The following is a 22,433-nucleotide window of genomic DNA, read 5'->3' as shown; positions in this document are numbered from 1 at the left end:
GAAGAATGTAAAAAGAGAGGGCAAAACTGATTTTTGCATGATATTTTAATATCTGTATTAAATTTACTGCTATTTTCCTAAAATGTTTTGATTGAATTACTTTTCTTCAGTTGTGTGGGTAATGATGATGAAGCAAACACATTTACCAAGTTAGTGGATCATTATTTGAAAAGAGGGCTGGCAACCTATGTAAACAAAACTCTCCCTAATGAAAAGTGCAAATAGTGATATATGCTATTTACTCTAGCAAGTAAATAGCATAGCAGGCTAGCAGGTGTGGCAGGCTGTGGTGGGTACAGAAATAAGTTTGAACCAAGCAGAGTGTAACATAAATAAGCTGCAACAAAGTAGTGTATTAAATGAATGTGACAAAAAAAAATGTGTGTATTTGAATGCATTACTCTTGAATGTACTTTATAGTATGCATTACTCTTCCTATTGTATGATAATCGATTTTTTTCTGGCCCAGTTTATTGGAGCAGCTGATCACTCGATTGCTTTACCCTTTTTTCCCTGATCGTTCACCTGAAGGGGTTAGGGGCTAGGGATGGGGAAATGAAGCCTCATGAATCACGAGGCTTTCCCCTGACTGTTCCGGGAAAAGATTCAAAGCTTCGAGAGTGTCGAGAACAGCGCCATCTGGTGCTTATTTAAAATAAAGCAGCCATAAGCCTGTGTTAGAAGCGTTAGAAGCTCTGGCAGATGAAGCAACCACAACACACTCTACTCCATAGTTTCAATATTATGTGTACAAATAAAAGCCAACAATGACTCGTTAAATAAGATCTTGTCAGGTTCTGGGTAGATGATGTAGGAGGCGAACACGAAGATGATAAATCAAAGGTTTTAATTCTCAAATATAGCAAATACAAGAAGCAGGGAGCGTGTGCTCAGAGCATAGATTAAACCAAACATAAACATTGACCGACCCTGAACAAGGCAAAACTCAGGGCTAAATACACGGGAGAACAGATCAGGAAAACAAGACACAGCTGACGAAACTAACGAGGGCAGAACAGGTGATACAAATGAACTCACTAAACTGACCGGGAAAACGAGGACTAAACCAAAATCCAACAGCAGACAGGGGAAAACAGATCACAGAAAACTGATAACACAGAAACAGACTCAAAACCAGAACTCAGAACACATAACATGTAACAGATCTGGGGTTCGAGCCTTCTGACACCCAAAGCGAAACGCGCACGTTGGACAAAAAGTGAGGCTTCATTTGTCTTCGATCACGTGACTCTAGTAAACCAACACACTCCGATACGGGGCTTCACTAGAAATTGTGTCGCATGTGTGATACGCACATCGAAGCTTCAGTGTTATATACGTAACATCTCTAGAAGGGGCGCGCTACACAGTCACAGACATTACAGAGACTCTGATGAAGCAGCAGCATTCCCGTGTCCTGTGATTATTTAACACAATTATTTTCTCCTCATCAGGTAAGAAATGTAATGTATTCAGGGGCGTAGCCATCATTTCAAATGTGAGGGGGACAGAATGTCAAGTGTAATACCAGTTTTTTTCAGACTTTTGTTGACAGGTTTTTGCTTAATTGGCTTAATATGCTATTTATTTTTAAAGCAATAAAACAGAAAGAAAGAAAGACGTTCATTACTTTATATTGCACATGCAGGGTTTTTCCTGGCTCAAAACTAGGCGGAAGTGGTAAAATCCTGATCATGCATTTTAATAATAAGATAATTAAATTTGTATTTTTCATAGACCATCATATAGCCTACTGTGTTTGTGGGTGGAGCTCGGTACCCCTAGGGGGGTCCGGGGGCATGCCCCCCTGGAAGAAAATGTGTACATTTTAAAGATAAATTCATTAATCTGGTGCACTTTGAGTCACCCGAATCTGCTGTTAAAAATAAATAATCCACCCGCCAACCGCCCAAACCTATGATGGTATCTGATCATCACATTACAATTATTCAAACTACAATTATTACATCACTGTTGGAAAACACTCTTATCAGAATACGTTTTTTACCTTTATAAAGGGCATTTTTTCCTTCATTTTATTAAATGTAACCTATGCTCCATCTTTCATTCCAAATTGAAACTTTGTTACCGTCAGTGTAATAGGCTATCAATCGCCACTTAACATTAAATTAAATTAAATCAGAATCATACTTGCATTATCTGTGATTCCCTATTTATTATTAATATAATACTATTTATTATTATCTATCTATCTATCTTACTAAACTAAAACTTTCCAATTGAAAACCTTCAAACTTCAAGCTTTTAAAACTACTTCAAACTTTCTGGTTAGGCTTTTTCAAGAGAACTTAAAGTTTGTCATCATGTAGGCCTACACATGTTACAACGCTGCCTGATTCAAGCAGGCTGTTAATGCATGAAAATACAAATTCAGCATTAGGCTAACAATCACCATGTTTATTCTAATTTGAAGGGCTTTGATAACATCTGCGAAAATAAAAGACATTACGAATAAAAAAAGATTGAAAATAAACGCACGTTTGTGCGGGTAGTGAATATTTTCAATTTACAACAACACTTGTTAATTATTCAACAAGAGAAATAGGCAGAGTTATTCATCATTGTGCAACACAATTCGGATACCACATGACAACTTACTTACAGCGCTTGACTTTTTCGTGAAAAAGGATCGAGTGAAGACTGAAGAGTTTTTTGCCGTTTTGAACTCATTGCGACCTCTATGAAAAAAAATGGATTGGGCGCGGGTGCGAGCATGGGCGTGTCGTGATGCACGAGTGACTGATTACCATGGAAACGTGAAAGTCACGTATGTAGATAGACTTGACTCTTTGGATTTTAAATCTCGATGTAGGCTATACACACCCGCGAAAACCTCAGCTTGTCGTGGACACACTTGCCCTATGAAAAAGTGCGGGGGACGAATTTACATTTTATAAAAAGTGGGGCGGGACACGTCCCCCGCGTCCCCCGCGTAATCTACGCCCATGAATGTATTAATACATCTGATGTTGAATGTATTGTTGACACGTTGAAAAGAGTGTGAAGTGGGAATGTCATTGTTTATAGCGTGAAGGAGTTTGTGAACAGAGTTTTGAAAGTTCAGTCAGAGTTTGGCCAGATGAAGATGCTTAATGAAGACCATGCGGTATCGGAAAAAAGCGTGTTGGTAATGCTAATAAGTTAATGAATGTGTGTTTCTCACAACTAATATCATTAATATAGGTTGTTACTGATGTCTGTGTTTAATTAATATTGTATTGTTCATGCAAATGTGCTATGAGTTTTAGAAATGTACAGTAGCCTACTAATAATATTATATTATATTATATTATATTATAAGAAACACTAATTGCAGGATATATATATATATATATATATAGCTGTTGTTCAATCTGTCACTCAAGTTTCACTGACTGTGAATTATCTTAAAGGAGAACTTGGTAACTTTTTTAACTTAATAAAACTGTCTAGAAATCATTTGGATGGTTAAACAACCTGTTCTGGTGATATTGGTGACTTTCCCCGCTCCCCCCAGCGTTCCCAGGCGGAAAACCAACCTTGCAACTTGCGCACTGCCGTCCCGGCAAAGTGAAATTGGAAGTCTCGTGAGAAGCGAGAACTAGAACGAGAACGAGCGTGAAACACAAATTGCTTTACGGCAATTCGACATAAACACACACGCATGTATGATGTATTACCAGATTACTCACCTCGGTAGACATAGCTCCACGCGATACAGTTGGCTTGCTCCGATCAAAACAAACGCACATGAGCAGCGGTAGAGAGGGGGAGGAGGCCGCCGCAAGTGAGTTTTTTACGACCGTGTTGTGAAATATACACCCCCCCACAGCTGTAGGGGGAGCTCGTGGGGAAAACATGCGACAACAAAAGGGAAAATCAGCGAAGAAGTGACTAGAGTTCGCTAGAGTTACAGAGTTCTCCTTTAAATTTAAGTTTGAGCTGTTTATGCAGACATTACATTTACTCTGAAGCAGCAGCAGCATCCCCGTGTGGCCTACTGTGATTATTTAACACAATTATGCATAGAGTACATGCATAGAGTGTAAACCTTGGATTTAGTGTTGGTACAGTATATACAATATTTATTTGAAGTCATATAGGCCTAGGTAATTACTTTATTTATGTATGTAATGGTTTATGAATCCAAGGGTTCTGTGTTCCGTGTTAAAGTTTGTTAAATGTGTATCGCTCTCTGTGTTTATTCAAGTCTCTTGTTCTTGGTTCATTCTCTGCATCACACATCTTTGGATTATACTACACAATAACCATAACAGCTGGTGGTAATAATAGCCACATAGTCCTCGGTCCCTATAGGGATAAGAACATTTTGTACATTTTAAAGTTAAGTTCATCAATCTGGTGCATCAATCAAAATGTTCAGTGTGCAAATTGAACAAAGAAAAAGTCTGTGCATTGACTTGTACCTGAACTTAAAAGATGACTCGAACCACTTTTAGTTGTGATTTAGGGCCTGTTTACACCTGGTCACCTGCGTTTTCTCAGATCTGATAGCTGTCCGATCGTGAAAAGATCAGGTGTAAATGCCCTCCGAAACACATTCGAGATGCATTCCAGTCAAAACTGAACACGTCTAAATGCATCTGGTTATTGTAATTATTGTAAAAAACACATATGTAAATTTTACTCCTCCCAACAATGGAGGTGTATGGGAAACACTGGCATGGATAGAACATGCACATAGAGTAAATGATTTAATATTGGATTTAGTGTGTAGATACAGTTTGATGAACCAAGTCATCTTAAAAACACAAAATAAGATATTTTTGCTGAAAATCGAGAGCTTTCTGATCCCTCCATAGAGTGGAGGGAGCGTACTCGGTCTCGAGTCCAATTTTGAATGAACTGACTTGGACTTGTCACGCACTCGGGTCAATTTGTACTCTGACTTGACACAGACTCTGACATTTAGGCTCTGAATATTTTCCGAGTACAATCGAATCCGGGCACTGGAGGACACAATATAGTATTATTCAAAAACAAACCAAAACTACTTGCATTGTGTAACTTGTCACCATGCGGAGAATTCGCTCAAAATGAATGTTCAGAATAAGAGTGCAGAACACGGTAAGTAAGTGATGGCTTAAAGGGAGCCCTATTGACAATCTAAATAATAGATTTGTTTTTCATGCTTCTAGAGGACCAGTGGATACGTTCACACTGTAAAGTATAAGGAGTGATAATTATAGTCCTGTGTGAGTCATGAATTTGCGATGATTGACATAGTTACAACAGGAACATGAGAACGTGATAACCAACGAAACATTTTAGCGTCTAATAATGTTATGATTTTTGTTACATTTACACTTTAGTCATAAGTTTACATACACCTTGCAGAATCTCCATAAATGAGAAAAAGCTTTTTCACGTAACAGATATTTAAGGCCTATAGCCTAGTCCACAAGACAAAAAACTAGACATACACTTGATTTTTAATATTGTGTGTCATTACCTGGATGATCCACAACTTGTTTTGTTTTTTTAAAGTTTTTTTTGGTAATGGTTGTGCATGAGTCCCTTGTTTGTCCTGAACAGTTGAACTGCCCAATGGCCTTAAGAAAAATGATCCTGCTCCTGCACAATCTTCTGAATATTTGACTCCTTACTAGCATTGACTTTGATTGTGAGATCTATCTTTTCATACTGGTGACAACTGAGGGACTCATATACAACTATTACAAACGCTGCAAACATTCAGTGATGCTCAAGAAGGAAACATCCATTAAGATAACACCAGAGGGTGTAAACTTTTGAGCGGGATGATTGGTGTGAATTGTTCTTATTTTGTTTAAAAATTAATTAATTAATTTAGTACTGCCCTTCAGAGGCTAAATAAGATATTAACATGTAAAAGAAAATAAGAAAAATTTACACATCACCGTCTTGCTCAAAAAGTTTACCCCTGGCTCTTAACATTCTTGAGCATGACCTTGCAGATTCTGAAATATGTAAAGTAGATAAAAGTATAACTTATGACTGTAGGTAAACATATACATTGCAATCCTTTTGTAAAGGTTAACATATTAATTTAAGAGCTCAGTGTTGAGACCTTTCGCAGGAGTTTGATTGACAGGTGATCTGACCAATCATAATGCATCTGCCATTTTTGTCCGACAAACAAACCAAACCAGTTAGTAGATTAGTGTCAGTGGACTTGAACTTGAAAAATGGTGTATTGACATCTTTTTACAGTTCTGATGTTCATTCATGTTTAATTTGTGCTATAACTCAGAGAGGATCCTATAACGTATGTTAAGGACTCGGACTCAAGTCCAACTCTGCGCCTTTGGATTCGGACTTGGACTCGGGACTTGATTGGTAAGGACTTGGACTCGACTCAGACTCGACAAAGGTGGACTCGGACCCAACACTACTCAATAGACAGCAAACGTCATTGCAACTTTCAAGACCCAAAAGGTAGTAAAGACATTGTTAAAGTCCCTGTGACTAAAATGGTTCAACCTTAATGTTATGAAGTGACGAGAATACATTTTGTGTGCAAAATTTTTTTTCAATGACCAGTATACAATATCAAAATTGTAAGGTGTTCAAAAGACGCTATCAGTGCGGAGGGGCTAGGAACACGTTACATTTCGCATTTCTTTATTTCAAACAAATTTCAAACCCATGCTTGGTTTTACTCATATCTTAGGATTTTATAGCCAGAACAACATTTCTGACCTCACTCTCTCATTGGCCTAGTTATGGAGGACACTGCAAATTCTCCTTCAAAACCAACAAAGACCTCAAACTCATGGGTCTCATCTCCCTTCAGTAACCTTGTAGTCATTGGCATAATTGTTGTCTCTGCTGCAATAGCGTTCCAGGTATGTATTTTAAAATTCAAGTCACACACTCTAAAAATGTTTTGGCTAAAATAATAATAATAATAATAATAATAATAATGTGTCAGTTTTCATCTATCTTTTTTATTTATTACAACTTCTAATGAAATTGTTTAATCAACCAACTCAGTATTCAGTAACGAATTCAGTAAATGCATACAAATTTGATCTAACATTTATTTAGTTTAATAAATAAACAATCAAGAAAGATATTACTTGGTGCGCTGGTATTAGAACACAGATAAAAGACAATACATTATTTTAAATGAGGAAATGTAATTAAATATTTGATATTGCATTTATACATTTCAGATGTTTAGGCAACAAAATCATCAAAATGTTTCAGTTCAGGATGCGGATGATACAGGTAAAGTCCCCACCCACCCCCACCCCCTCCCAAACAGTGGCTCAAAAATATTGTGTAAATGTTGCATTATGACTTAATTTTTTATATGAAAAAAAAAAAAAAATCATTTGAAATATTTTTTTCATATTCTTTTCAATGCAAAGTGTATCAGATAGGAGATCCGCTCCGGATCCTTCTGGTTGGAAAAACAGGAGTGGGGAAAAGTGCAACAGGCAATACTATCCTGGGGAAAAAAGTTTTTAAATCAGAGATATCATCCTCCTCTGTGACTGGACATTGTGAAAAGTTTCATGCTTTAATAAATGGCAGAAAAGTATCTGTCATTGACTCTCCGGGTCTGTTTGACACCAGCCTAACTACAGATGAAGTCATTGACAGAATTAAACGCTGTATTCCACTCTCTGCTCCTGGTCCACATGTCTTCTTAGTTGTGATTCAGCTGGGCAGATTCACAGATGAAGAGACAGAGGCTGTTAGAATCATTCAAGCAATTTTTGGTGAGGTTTCCTCTACATACACCATGGCACTGTTCACTCATGGAGATCGATTGCAGGACAAGAACATTCACACATTTGTGCGGGACAGTCCAAAACTGCTCAGTTTCATCAGAACTTGCAGTGGACGATATCACGTGTTCAACAATAAAGAGCAAAATCCTGAACAGGTCATTCAGTTGCTCGACCAGATTGATAAAATGGTCACTGGAAATGGTGGGCAACATTACACCAGTGAGATGCTTGAAAGGGTAGAGAGAGCGATTGAGGAAGAGAAACGACGTATCCTGAATGAGAGAGAGGAGCAGAGACTGAGGGAGATAGAAGCTCTGAGGGCTACATTTAAGGATAAGGCCTATGAAAAAGCAAGGGAAAAGCTGAATGAGGATTATGAGCAGCAGGCAAGAGAGGAGGCTGAGAGAAGCACTTCATATTTTACGATGGTAATCAGTTATTTGAAGGGACTATTAAAATACATTTGGCCTCTTTAATTCAGTCCCATTTGACACAGCATTTTTTTTAAAGTTTCATGAAAAATTTAAATCCACCCAGAGATTTACTGTAATTGTGCAAAATTAATTTTCACCATGTTTAATACACTTGTAGTTTGTAAGTGCTATGGTTGTCATTAACCTGCTAGCTGTTTAAGAAAGTCTTTTATATCTCTCCACTGACTGGAAACTTTTAAATCAATAAATAACATCAAAAACAGGAACTTAAAATGGTACGTTTTGTGTTGTAACAGCCGTGCTACCTACTCTTGTAACTCAACACAATCATCAGTTAACCATCACATATATCTAATTTAGAGGTTAGAAACTCAGAGGGCCACACTTGAGGAAGTTATTTATTTCAGACACTGTGCCAAAACCCATGCTTGGTTTTACTCATATCTTAGGATTTTATAGCAAGAACAACATTTCTGACCTCACTCTCTCATTGGCCTAGTTATGGAGGACACTGCAAATTCTCCTTCAAAACCAACAAAGACCTCAAACTCATGGGTCTCATCTCCCTTCAGTAACCTTGTAGTCATTGGCATAATTGTTGTCTCTGCTGCAATAGCGTTGCAGGTATGTATTTTAAAATTCAAGTCGCACAAATGTTTTGGTTTTTTTTAAGTTTCATGAAAAATTTAAATCCACCCAGAGATTTACTGTAATTGTGCAAAATTAATTTTCACCATGTTTTAATACACTTGTGTATTCACCATGTTTAATACACTTGTAGTTTGTAAGTGCTACGGTTGTCATTAACCTGCTAGCTGTTTTAGAAAGTCTTTTATATCTCTCCACTGACTGGACTCAACTCAACACAATCATATGTTAACCATCACATATATCTAATTTAGACGTTAGAAACTCAGAGGGCCACACTTGAGGAAGTTAAACTATGAATATGAGCAGCTGCAGCTGGCAAGATACCTAGGCTAGCTGAAAGAGACCTCACTCGTATGAATTCGAACGATTTGTCTAAGGGCGGGGTCAGGTGTAGGTTATTCGTATACGAATTAGGCAACTCGTAAAATATGTACGATTCAGCAGAAATCGTATGAATTCGTACGAGTGAGGTTGTATGAATTCGTACAAATTAGCCACCTCGTAAAATTCGTACAAATTAGCCACCTCGTAAAATTCGTACAAATTGCCGTGAGATCGAGTTGGCTCATCGCTGCAACCTTTCATGCAATATAATGTAATTATCAACACTTTTCACGGTGAGTTAATCTCAAGTTACACGTAATATTTATTTAATTTGCAAAGATGTTAGCCAATCATAGCAGTGGGCGTTTATATTGAAGTCTCACAGCAGATGCCCTCAATCATCCTTAGGGACAAATGTGGGTAAAAAAATAATTTTGTTTATCTGAGCGGTCCAAGATTTGGAAACTTTTGTCCACTTTTTTTTGTTCAGAGTTTGCCACCTGAACACTCAAAAATAATTTGACTCGATTCAACAATGTTAAGTGGTTGAAAAAAAAAAAGAAAAACTCCTTAATTCCGCCTTCGTGGACAAAAGTGAATGGGAAATACTATAATTTAGAGCAATTTTTCCAACACAATGCAGATCATACATACACATAAGTGAAGGGGTGAGCCTATACAACATTCTCAATGTGACACACACACACACACACACACACACACACACACACACACACACTTCAGAGTCAGATCAAAGTCCTACAGCAAGTTTTGTTGATGCTTTTGTTGAAAACATTTTGTACGATGTTTATTCATACCTGTTTGTTACAATTTCATTTTTTTTTAGTTATTGATAGGTTTATTGTTTATTCGTAACTGTTTGTTATTATTTTGAGTTATTGAAATTTTGTTATTTTTAGAAATAAATCATTGCTCTGTCTCTGTCTTTTCTTAGCATGGTATGTAAGCATATTTTGGCAACTTTGTCTCACGCAACACAAATGGTTTTTAAAACATTTTACACTTTTAACTTGTAATACATTTTAAAACTTGAGAGGTTAAGTTTGTTACAACAATGATTTTATAGATTTCAGCCTATATGCAGCCATTGAGTACTACAGTCATCTGGCTATTTATATTTTTGCTTTTTTGTTATTTTTATTCCAACATTTGTCACCAGATGTCACCAACATTTTTGTGTCTGAACCTAATGGAATGTTTTTTTATTTCCTGAAGTAAAATAAAATAATATATATAACATAAAAATAAGCATATTTTACATAAAAAAATATGGTACTTTTAGAGGTAAATAAATAAAAAAAATACCTCAAAAATCGCAAAAAAATGCATAAATTGATAGATTTTATTTTATCCAAGATGGTGATATGGTGTTTATTTAAAAAATAAAATGGGATCACACCTGAGACCTTTGTGCCCACATTTGTCCACGAAAGATGAATTAAGGGCTGCTACACAAAGGATGATTGAGGGTTCAAACAGAACGTTCAAATCAGGATATTTCTAAATGATGAAAATGGTTTTATGTAAAAACCATACTAACATAAGTGCACCTCAGGAACCTATATACAATAATAAAAAAGGCAGTTTATGACCCCTTCAAGCACTATGATAATCCAGCACTATGATTTACTAACTAATTTTATCTCAGGTGATCAAAATCAAGGCACAGTTTAAAAAAAAGAACTATAAAGTATTTACTTTATCAAAGTACATTTATATACTTTGACAAAAATGAATGACTGTTTAGAGTTCATGAAAACAAATAAAAATAAAACTTCAAAAACATCTAGCTCAATTGCCTCAGCATGCAGTGCTGCTTTGTTTCCTGTATGGATGGCAGTCATCACTATATTGTCACAGATTAAGAGACTCAGAGAAGATGAACTCAAGTCCAGGTTTATTGGAGGTACAGTAGGTGAAAACAGTTGTAACAGGTGAGTAGAACTGATTTGAAAAATAACAGTCAGGAGAATGTCAGAGGAATCACACAAGGAAATAACGTACTCGGTTACTAACGTAACCTCGGTTCTCTCTAGAAGAGGGACCGAGTACTGCGTAAGATATCTTACGCTAGGGGAAAATCCTTTTCCGCGAGATATTGAAGCCAAAAATTATCCTTAATTTTGTAATAATGCAAAACGCGTTGCAGCAGCAATGCAGACATAGGCGAGACAGCTCGCGCGCCTATTGGCTGCTCTGCGGCAACTGCAGCAGCCTATCGAGCGAGGCCTGGCGTGACGTCAGACCCAATCAGGGCACTTCGCGCCCGCTGCGTCACGTCCCGCCGAAATGGGCGTGGTCTAGGCCTATAAATATCGCTCGCAGGCAGCTATTATCTGGTTTTTCATCATCGAAGCAACCAGAGCGTGTGCATGCACGGCAAGATACGCAGTACTCGTTCCCTCTTCTAGAGAGAACCGAGGTTACGTTAGTAACCGAGTACGTTCTCTTACGAGAGGTCTCTCGTACTGCGTAAGATATCTTACGCTAGGGGACCCAATGTAAAACGCCGTGCATGCTGAGATCTGACACCAAAGACCCAAGGGCGAAAACCCGGGGTACATATAGTGCACAATCACTCAGGGAACTCACAGGGAGTCCGGGAAGAGGGAGGGGTGCAGCCTCACTTTTCCACATATAGTAGCGTCGATGGGACGCGAATTTCATCATACAGACAGGGCGGGGTACGGCCTGAACTGATGGGGAAAAAGTGGGTCTTACACAGTTTGCCCAGCTTTATACTGTCGAACATTGAGCTGTGCTCAGCAGACGCAGCATTCTGAGCTGATCGCATCAGGTCAGATAATACTGGTAAATTTAGACCGACAGCAGCCTGGCCTGCAGGGCGGGAACCTGTAGGTTATAAAACCTTATAAATGTAGACGGGGAGGCCCAGCCTGCCGCCATACAAATATCTTGCAAGGCAATCCCACTTGACCAGGCCCACGAAGAGGCCATGCCTCTCGTGGAGTGCGCTCTGACACCCAATGGGCACTGCATGCCCTTGGAGGCGTATGCCAGCGCTATAGCATCAACTATCCATCTGGATAGGCTCTGTTTCGACGCGGCTAGTCCCTTAGAACGTCCGCTAAACGAAACAAAAAGCTGCTCCGTCTGTCTGAAGACAGACGAGCGAGACACATAAGCTCGTAATGCCCTGACTGGGCAAAGGAGGCTCGCGTCTCTTTCCTCATCAGGGACCGGTAGGGCTGACAGGGAGATAACCTGCGCCCTAAACGGTGTGTTGAGGGATTTTGGAACATAACCGTGCTTAGGTTTGAGTATAACTTTTGAGTCATTGGGCCCAAACTCCATGCACGCCGCGCTCACAGAGAGCGCGTGCAGATCCCCTATGCGCTTCACTGAAGCGAGAGCCAGCAAAAACACCGTCTTGAAAGACAGGTGTTTCAAATCGATTGACTGTAAAGGCTCAAATGGCGCACCTTTCATGGCTTCCAGAACCGTAGAAAGGTCCCATACGAGGACTGAGGGAGGTCTGGGAGGATTCAGTCTCTTAGCTCCTCTAAGGAAGCGGATGACTAAATCGTTCCTTCCTATTGACTGACCAAGCGTTGTTTCTGAGAACGCTGCTATAGCCGCCACATAAACTTTGAGCGTGGAGGGGGCCCTGCCCCCATCCAACAGCTCTTGTAGGAAGGAAAACACCTCCGTCACACCACAGTTTGTGGGTGACACACCACGGGCTGTGCACCAGCCCGAAAACACCGACCATTTCGAAGAATAGAGTCGTCTTGTAGACGGAGCTCTAGCCTGCGTGATCGTGTTTAATACTCCTTTAGGGAGTCCAACATGTACCCGTTGATGGCCCAGACATGAAGGGACCATAGTTCCGGGTGAGGATGCCCGATCGAGCCGCGGGCCTGTGAGAGGAGATCTCTCCCCATTGGTACTGGCCACGGGGCAGTACTTGCTAACTGCATCACGACTGGGAACCAAGGTTGGTTTTTCCAGAACGGTGCTATCAGCAGTACTGAGCATCCTTCTTCCCTGATCCGTTTCATCACCTGAGGCAGGAGAGAGACGGGGGGAAAAGCATAGAGCGGGCGGCGGGGCCACACATGGGCCAGCGCGCTCCTGCTCTTGGAGAAAAATTCTTGACAGTGAGCGTTTTCTTGAGACGCAAACAGGTCCACTTCCGCTCTGCCAAATTTCTTCCACAGCAGATGGACTGTCTGTGGGTGTAGAGACCACTCGCCTGCCGGAACATTGTTCCTGGACAGTCTGTCCGGTCCTATATTCAAGATCCCTGGCACGTGCGCTGCTCTGAGCGAGCGCAGGTTGCACTGAGCCCATACCAGGAGGCGTTCTGCCAGCCTGTACAGTTTCTTGGATCTGATGCCGCCCTGGCGATTTATGTAGGACACCACAGACATGTTGTCCGAACGGACCAAGACGTGGTGACCTTTTATTTGGGGACAAAAACGCGCCAGCGCGTTGTCTACTGCCAGCATTTCGAGGCAGTTTATGTGCAGGAGCTTCTCCCGTTCTGACCACTGGCCGAAGAACGGTCTGCCCTCGAGCAGCGCTCCCCATCCCGAGGTGGACGCGTCCGTGGACACCACTTTCACCCTCGAGGAAGTCCCCAGGCTTACACCTGATTGGTACCAGTCGTTCGCTTTCCAGGGTTTCAGAGCTGTAACGCACTTCTGATTGACCCTGAGGCGAAGCAAACCGGGTGCCCACGCTTCGCGTGGGACTCGCGCTTTCAGCCAAAACTGCAGCGGGAGCATGCGGAGCAGACCCAGCTGGAGCACTGACGATGCTGAGGCCATGAGACCTAGCATCTTCTGAAATCTCTTGAGCGGGACAGACGCGCCGCAGCGAAAAGAGTTCGCTGTGCGTCGAATGTCTACCGCGCGCTGTTGTGATAGTCGCGCTATCATGGATAGTGAGTCCAGTTCTGTGCCCAGGAAAGATATTTTCTGACTGGGTGACAGGGAGCTCTTCGCCCAATTGACACTCAGACCCAAATCCTCGAGGTGATCGAGTAAAATGGTCGTGCGTTCTATGAGCACTGCGCGAGATTGCGCTAGAATCAGCCAATCGTCCAAATAGTTCAGCACTCGCATGCCTCTCATTCTGAGGGGTGCGAGCGCCGCATCCATGCACTTCGTAAATGTACGGGGTGCTAGGGACAAACCGAACGGCAGGACTGTGTACTGATATGCCTGGCCCTCGAAGGCGAATCTCAAATATCGCCTGTGACGTGACGCTATCTGTATTTGAAAATACGCGTCTTTCAGATCTATTGACACAAACCAATCTCCTTGGCGAATCTGCACAAGGATTTGCCTGGTCGTGAGCATCCTGAACTGTCGCTTCACAAGCACTTTGTTCAGTTGCCTTAGATCTAGTATGGGTCTGAGACCCCCGTCTTTTTTCGGTACCAGGAAGTATCTGCTGTATAGCCCTCCTTCGCTCTGAACTTGAGAGAGAGGCTCTATGGCCCCTTTGCTCAATAGTTTCGTCACTTCGGCTCGAAGTAGATGTGCTACTTCTGTTTTTACCGTGGTCTCGACGCGCGCCACATAGCGGCGAGGGCGTCGGCGAAACTGCAGCGAATAGCCTCTTTCTATAATGTTCAGCACCCACTTCGAAACCCCGGGTAGCTTTGCCCATGCGTCTGCATGGATAGCTAGGGGTTGAATACGAAGCGCGCTCCGCTCGCTCAGCGATGGAGAAGCTTCGGTGTGCTGTAACACAAGCGTGGCGCTCGTGACATTTGAGGCATGGGGCGCGCTGATGACAGCGGGCAGATTGCCCGCGCTCGACTCCTCTGCGGTGGTTAACCGCGAGGGGGAGGGCTGGGCGGTTCCCGTGGGAACTGTCATGTCTATGTGTGGATGTGGGCGCGGGACAGCGGGCACATTTATCACACCGAAAGCATCGTTCGCTTGCGTGAAGCGAGTGCACGTTGGTTTCGTTTTTACAGAAACCGTGAGACATGCATAACGTGGTGTTAGTGGGCACATTCACCATGTTTGAAGCGCAATCGGTCTGAGTCGATTCATGTGCGCGAGCCCTGTGTGACGGGCTGTGCTTGTGTGTAGAGATGGGCACTGGGCAGTGGGCATTCTTCTTACACATAAAGCACCATCGGCCGTGGCCGGGACACCAGAAAAATTCACACTTATGGGATTTATCTGGGTAGCCGTAAAAACGGCGTTTGTGTGCAGGCAAGCGGGTGACAGAACCGACTTGTTTACTGCAGGATACACTGGAACAGTCACATTTACTGGAACTTAACGAGCGAGAAGTTGCCATAGAAACAGAGAGCGTCAACATGCTGGCGTTTATTGCAGGCCTGCGTGCATTACAACAGGCTTGTTCACTGCAATATTGACATTTCCAGTCGCCTGAATTCCAGAGGGGAATGGGAAATGTATAGGAAAAAGGAGGTTGGTCCGTCCGCAGTGGGACCAGAAAAACTCCCTTTTTTCCTTACGCCAGTGACGCACGGAACACCATAGAAACGGTGTTTGGGTGCAGGCGAGCGGGTTGTACAACGCGCTCGTTGGCTGCAAAATACACATCTGCAGTCGCCTTTTCAGGGAACTGACAGAGCGAGCATTGACGGCATAATTTTATCTGCCGGTAGACCCGGGGATCGAACGCGGGTCTCTCGCGTGCAAAAACCTGAGAGTCTGCCACTGGGCCACAGGGGGAGACACATTGTAACTCAGTTAGCGCGAGTATTATAAGAGAGCGTCAACGTGCTGGCGTTTGTTTGCAGGCATGCGTGTATTACAACAGGCTTGCTCACTGCAATACTGACATTTCCAGTCGCCCGAACTTCAGAGGGGAATGAGAAATGTACGAGAAAGAGGAAGTCGGTCCGTCCGCGGGGGGACCAGAAAACGCTCTTTTCCTCTTGAAAAAGACGCCCAGCTCTTTTAGTGCAATGGGAGTGTGTGTCGCGGCGGCGAGCACACACACATACATAAACACAGTAGCAGAGAAAGGATATAATGCCGGAAAGTGCAGCAGGAAGGCAAGGAAGGCGGCGCGGCCAGCGACTTCAGTGACTCGTCCCGCTGAAGGTGCTCTCTTTCAGACGGCGCGGCTTCTTATCCAGCTCCAGCGATGCGTGTGCTTCGCTTGAAGGATGAAAAAATCAGATAATAGCTGCCTGCGAGCGATATTTATAGGCCTAGACCACGCCCATTTCGGCGGGACGTGACGCAGCGGGCGCGAAGTGCCCTGATTGGGTCTGACGTCACGCCAGGCCTCGCTCGATAGGCTGCTGCAGTTGCCGCAGAGCAGCCAATAGGCGCGCGAGCTGTCTCGCCTATGTCTGCATTGCTGCTGCAACGCGTTTTGCATTATTACAAAATTAAGGATAATTTTTGGCTTCAATATCTCGCGGAAAAGGATTTTCCCCTAGCGTAAGATATCTTACGCAGTACGAGAGACCTCTCGTAAGAGAACAACAGGCAACAGAGGAATGAGGAAACAACAGAAAATCCACAGAGTAAAACACAGGTGAGTAATCCACAAGTACACCAGGGTCCTTACAATGAAACAATGAAGAGACAGACAACAAAGAAAGACATCAAGGTATGTCCGAATCCAATGTTAGTTTTGCTTCCGGTCTCCTGAGATATGTTCAACTGACCGATTTTTGAAGACAGCATAGATGTATCCTTTGCTGCCCTTGATATCCCACAATCCTGTGCTTTCCATTGCTTGACAGCTAAGCTAAAAAATAAATGGTAAATATGAAAGTTACGGTTGGTGGTCAGTGTCTGTGTAAACGTACGTTTTTTACCAATGTTTTCCACTTTTAAAGTCATTTCTAATGAGAAATTATATTAAAGTAATTCAATATTCACTTAAATATGACCAAAGTTCACTCTACAGATCATAAAACCGTAACACTGCCTCAGAGGTCTGTGTAGTCTTTGATTGCTGGTAGATGAGGAGCAGGTGTAAGGGAGTAATTAGTCTGGGGAGAATGAGCGGGGAGAATGAGCAGTGTTCATGGAGTCGGAGAGCTGGGTGGAGTGGGATGTGACGTGATCCATGAATAAAAACAAGTCTAGCAGGTTTATGGTCCTTCAATATAGGGACAGAGAAAATGAAACTCTTCAATTGGAACCTGGACCTGGATTATTTGCTTCCAAAATGAGAGGTGAGAGAAAGAGCATGTAGGCTACACATATTCAATGATTAACAGGGGCACAAAAATAGTAATACAAGATAAACAAGGCATAGGTATGAACAAAAAGGGTGAGTGCCTGCCTATATCTTAAGAAATTGAAACCGACTGTAAGTGAAATACTAATCATTGAAATAATTTGAAAGCTTTGTAATCCACTTTAAAAGTATTGCTTTTTGATAAAATATATTCATCAAACACCTGATTTTTACTCTTTTTCATATTTAAAAACAAGAACAGCTGTTTTCACTTAACTTTCCCAACAGATATGGACAACAATGAGACTTCTAATGGACAAATATCAAAAATGTCAAGGGGCTCGACTTTTTTGCACTACTTTTTCATTGCATTTTTTATACTCCTTGTTGGGGTATGGATAAACCAGGTATGTATGACATTTAAAACAGCCAGAAACCATATAATTATGGGTATGCTCCATTTCCTTGATACACCACTTCGCCATTTTAAGTGAGATTCCAAATGACGGAGCATATAAGTTCAGTGCAAAGAGCACAGAACAAAGAAACAATGTTTGATCACTTCACGGGAAGTCTTTACATTGCAAACCACCACCTCAGTACTACAGGAAGTTTATCTAAAATAAATTAGATGTATTTGGGTCTCTGGTATCATTGAAGAGTTTAATGCAGCTTAGATGTGGTTTTATATAAAGCAATTTATACAATTTATAAATGTAATTAAATCTCTAATATATATTTTGCATAAATACACATGGGTGTATTATATGTTTATACATTTGATTCATATTATACACATTTATATTTGATTAATATTATAGGTAACACTTTAATTTAGGGTCCAATTCTCCCTATTAACTAGTAACTATGCATATTACTAGGATATTGGCTGTTTATTAGTATTTATAAAGCACATATTAATGCCTTATTCTGCATGACCATATTAAGCAGTAATTATGAGTTTACTGAGGCAAAAGTCGTAGTTAATTGTTACAATTTCGGCTGAAGCAGAGGCAGAAGCAGGATCTAAGTGCAGCAGTAATATTTAATAAACAGTCTTAAACTAAACTCAGAACAAAAACCAGAACAACCTACACTTGCAATGTAAAATAACGGACAAAGAACAAGACAGAACACAGGGTATAAATAGACAGAACTAAAGAGACAAATTGACACACCTAAACTGAACTAACTAATGAATAAGTGACTATGGAAACAAACAGGCAGGGGCGGAGGAAGTTTAACTGAACTAATAGACAGAACACGGACAAAGACAGAAATCAAAACAGACTGACAATGTAACATTAATACCGAGAGTGATAATAGAATATTAATAGTTAGAATTGGACCCTAATCTAAAGTGTGACCATATTATAGTATACAGATACTATGCCATTATAACTGAAAGTTATGTGAGTTTCATCTGTGCTTGTTCCAAGGTGTTCCTTGTTTCTCAAGTGAAGTTAACTTTGACAGATCCCACTCAGTGAGGATGTGAACAAACTAATATGTGATATATGTGAAATGATGTATAATATTATGTTCTTAACTTTCAGATACATGACACCAAACAAAATCAACCAAACCCCAATTCAAGTGATTTAGGTACTGTTTTTTTCTTCTTCTTTTTATCTCAAATACTGTTCTTAAAGGGTTAGTTCACCCAAAAATGAAAATTATGTCAGTAATTACTCACCCTCATGTTGTTCCAACCCCGTAAGACCTTCGTTCATCTTCGGAACACAAATTAAGATATTTTCGATTAAATCGGAGAGCTAATCACTCCTCCATAGGCTTCTAAAGGAATGAAACTTGCTGGCCCAGAAAAGTTATTAAAGAGATCGTTAATATAGTCCAAGTGACTACAGTGGCTCAATCTTAAATTTATAAAGCGGCGAGAATACTTTTTGTGCGCAAAAAAACCCAAAAATAACGACTTTATTCCACTATTTATTTCCTTCTCTCTGGGCCTCGAGTCTTTTCACGTAGTGTTTAAGCGCAGCGCATCACACGCATCACACACATGACAAGCGTCGGCCAATAGTGAGCCTACGTGGTGACGTGCAACACAGACGCGCTACGCTTAAACACTACGTGAAAAGACTCGAGGCCCAGAGAGAAGGAAATAAATAGTGGAATAAAGTCGTTATTTTTGGGGGGTTTTGCGCACAAAAAATATTCTCGTCACTTTATAAACTTAAGATTGAGCCATTGTAGTCACTTGGACTATATTAACGATCTCTTTAATAACTTTTCTGGGCCAGCAAGTTTCATTCCCTTAGAAGCCTATGGAGGAGTGAGACAGCTCTCAGATTTAATCAAAAATATCTTAATTTATGTTCCGAAGATGAATGAAGGTCTTACGGGGTTGGAACAACATGAGGGTGAGTAATTACTGACAGAATTTTCCTTTTTGGGTGAACTAACCCTTTAAAATATTGATTGATATAATACATACTTTTATTTATACCTTTATGGTGAATAAGACAGTATATGAGGGCTAAATTAAAAGTAATTCTTACTAATCAACCAGGTGAACCGCTCCGAATTCTTTTGGTTGGAATGACAGGGGCAGGAAGAAGTGCAACAGGCAACACCATCCTGGGAAAGAAGGTTTTTAAATCCGAGATATCATCATCCTCTTTGACTAAGCAATGTGAACAAAATAATGCAACAGTTAATGGAAGAAATATATTAGTTATTGACACCCCGGGTCTGTTTGACACCAGCTTAACTACAGCTGAGGTGGTCAGCAGAATTAAGCATTGCATTTTACTCTCTGCTCCTGGTCCACATGTCTTCTTAGTTGTGATTCAGCTGGGCAGATTCACAGATGAAGATGCAGAAGCTGTTAAAATTATTCAAGCAGTTTTTGGTGAGGAAGCCTCTACATACACCATGGCACTGTTCACTTATGGAGATCGATTGGAGGACAAGAACATTCACACATTTGTGCGGGACAGTCCAAAACTGCTCAGTTTTATCAAAACATGCAGTGGAAGATTCCATGTGTTCAACAATAAAGATCAAAATCCTGAACAGGTTGTTCAGTTGTTTGAACAGATTGACAAAATAGTTACTGGGAATTATGGGCAACATTACACCAGTGAGATGCTTGAAATAGAGAAAGCGACTGAGGCGGAAAAATATCACATCCTGAAAGAGAATGAGGGGCAGAGAAAGAATGAAACAGAAGCTCTGAGGGCTAAACTTGAGGGTGAAGCTTTTGAAAAAGCTAAAGAAAAACTGGACAATGAATTTGAACAGCAGGCACAATGGCAAGCTGAGAAAAATGTTCGTATGCGAAATGGTGGGTTCTCTTTTCTTAATTATGTAAGAACTTTTTTTTTTCAAAAGAAACCTGAATCTTGAAAAGAGCAAAATAAATAAGCCAAATAAAACATTTCACTAAACTAAAAATTGAATAAATTAATATATATTTAAAAACAAAAGTGAAACCGAACATATAATATGCAGAATTGATAAATAAACTCTCCAGTGTCTGTGACTATCGCATGCATTCCTCGCAGAGGAACTGGAAATAAGTTGCAAGAAAAATACTGCATTAGTTTTACCACTTATCCCTTCAGTATGTGTAAAACAAAATAATACCCTAACGTAGACTTGCATGTCATCTCAAGAATATTGCTGTATCTAAATTGCTCACTTGTTCGCTTAAAAAAACAAAAAAACAACAACATTTATTTTTATTTGCTTTGTCCTTTATTTTACCAGGAATAATCCCATTGATACATAACTCTTTTCTACCAGGAAATCCTGGCCAAAATTGGCAGCACAAAAAAGTTTCACATTAACAGATAAAACAAAACAAAAAGTCTTATCAGCAATCATAAGAAATATTACGTAAAACATACAAATGTTTCCTTCAGGTAGTAGTCCAAAAGGTTTCTAAAAATATTTAAAGATGGAAGTGCTTCTAACAATATTCTGCATTTCATTCCATAACCGAGGTATGGTGGCTGAGAGAGCTCAACGCGCTGCAACTGAAGAAAACACATGCATACAATATACAAAATGTATTAACAATATGTTCAATGTCATCAGAATACTAAAGAGAAAGGAACAATGATCTGAAAAATAAAATAAAAAAATTTAAAAATAGAGAAAAAGAACACAAGGGAAACATATTAATCTATACATCAGTTACATTGTACAAATTTCGTCATGTTATGTTTAAATAAGTTGCATAATAAATGTTAGGTAATGCAGGGTCCAAAGATGAGACACTCACACACAGATATATAACGCATATTTTAAAAACTTTTCTTGTATAAAATGTATATTTATTTGCAACAGTTATGTTAAAAGCAATAATAAGACATTTCTGGTAATAACAGCTGATGGACATCGTGCTGCGTTGTCATGTGAACATCCCAGCTGTGGAAATTACATCGTCTTTCGTTGCTCCCTTCATTAAGTGCGTTCAAAACGGCTAATGTTATAATGGCCCACAAGTGCCCTGCTCACTCCAAAGTGCCCACTTCAAGGGCTCTGCCGTCTGCTCTTCGAAGGAAGTAGGGCATAGGGATGCTCACGAGCACTAAGCATGTCCCAGCCGGGTTCGTCACTTATTGGGGTCCCCTGGAAACATTTCCGTTGTGGTCTGTGCTATTTGCAGCGAATTTTTGTATTTGGTTGTGTTGTGAACTTTTGCAGCGCGTTTCTGTATTTGGTTGTGTTGAGTATTTGGAGCATAGGCCTACTCAGTGTGTTGTGAAGCTGATGAAGATGTTTTCTTCAGTTGCAGCGCGTTGAGCTCTCTCAGCCACCGTACCTAGGAGCATAAAAGGAAAATTTTGACAAACTCAGAAAATGCTCTATAGGAACAATAAAAAGTAATTTAGAAGAAGGATAGTCCTATAATTACTGTGGTATATTATGATAAGAGATTATAAATATAAGTTGGCAATTTACCTAATAAAGCCTTGGCAATAAGCAGCAGCATTATGCATTTTTCTCCTTTGGTACAAGAAGGACCAACCAATTTGGACCAAGTACAGTGATGGTCATTTTACTCATTTTAAATTGAGTAGCGCTATAACTCTGATTATAAACTTATAATGTGATGTAATTGACTATTTTA

General features: G+C 40.5%; 2 protein-coding genes across 6 annotated transcripts; both read left to right on the top strand.

Moving 5' to 3' along the window:
* The first annotated feature begins 1,278 nt into the window (after positions 1 to 1,278).
* LOC309495321 (GTPase IMAP family member 7-like) lies at positions 1,279 to 8,442 on the top strand. Of its 3 annotated transcripts, none has more exons than XM_082164994.1 (5): positions 1,279 to 1,454; positions 6,254 to 6,438; positions 6,724 to 6,848; positions 7,179 to 7,233; positions 7,377 to 8,442. In XM_082164994.1, exons 3-5 carry the CDS (start codon positions 6,726 to 6,728, stop codon positions 8,216 to 8,218), a joined length of 1,020 nt encoding a protein of 339 aa, XP_082021120.1. In that variant the 5' UTR covers positions 1,279 to 1,454; positions 6,254 to 6,438; positions 6,724 to 6,725; the 3' UTR covers positions 8,219 to 8,442. The 3 variants fall into 3 exon arrangements, with proteins under 3 accessions (XP_082021120.1, XP_082021122.1, XP_082021121.1); XM_082164996.1 differs by having other exon boundaries at positions 6,674 to 6,848; XM_082164995.1 differs by lacking the exon at positions 6,254 to 6,438.
* Positions 8,443 to 16,692: 8,250 nt separating this feature from the next.
* Positions 16,693 to 22,089, top strand: LOC309495320 (GTPase IMAP family member 9-like). 3 transcript variants are annotated; one of them, XM_082164993.1, is made up of 4 exons: positions 16,693 to 16,831; positions 17,618 to 17,736; positions 18,886 to 18,934; positions 19,863 to 22,089. In XM_082164993.1, exons 2-4 carry the CDS (start codon positions 17,620 to 17,622, stop codon positions 20,699 to 20,701), a joined length of 1,005 nt encoding a protein of 334 aa, XP_082021119.1. In that variant the 5' UTR covers positions 16,693 to 16,831; positions 17,618 to 17,619; the 3' UTR covers positions 20,702 to 22,089. The 3 variants fall into 3 exon arrangements, with proteins under 3 accessions (XP_082021119.1, XP_082021117.1, XP_082021118.1); XM_082164991.1 differs by lacking the exon at positions 16,693 to 16,831 and adding an exon at positions 17,231 to 17,324; XM_082164992.1 differs by lacking the exon at positions 16,693 to 16,831 and adding an exon at positions 17,333 to 17,422.
* The last annotated feature ends 344 nt before the right edge of the window (positions 22,090 to 22,433 follow it).

The sequence above is a fragment of the Leuciscus leuciscus genome (assembly GCF_965113295.1).
Source record: "Leuciscus leuciscus genome assembly, chromosome: 3".
NCBI lineage: Eukaryota > Metazoa > Chordata > Actinopteri > Cypriniformes > Leuciscidae > Leuciscus > Leuciscus leuciscus.
This window is presented reverse-complemented; position numbering and strand designations above follow the sequence as displayed.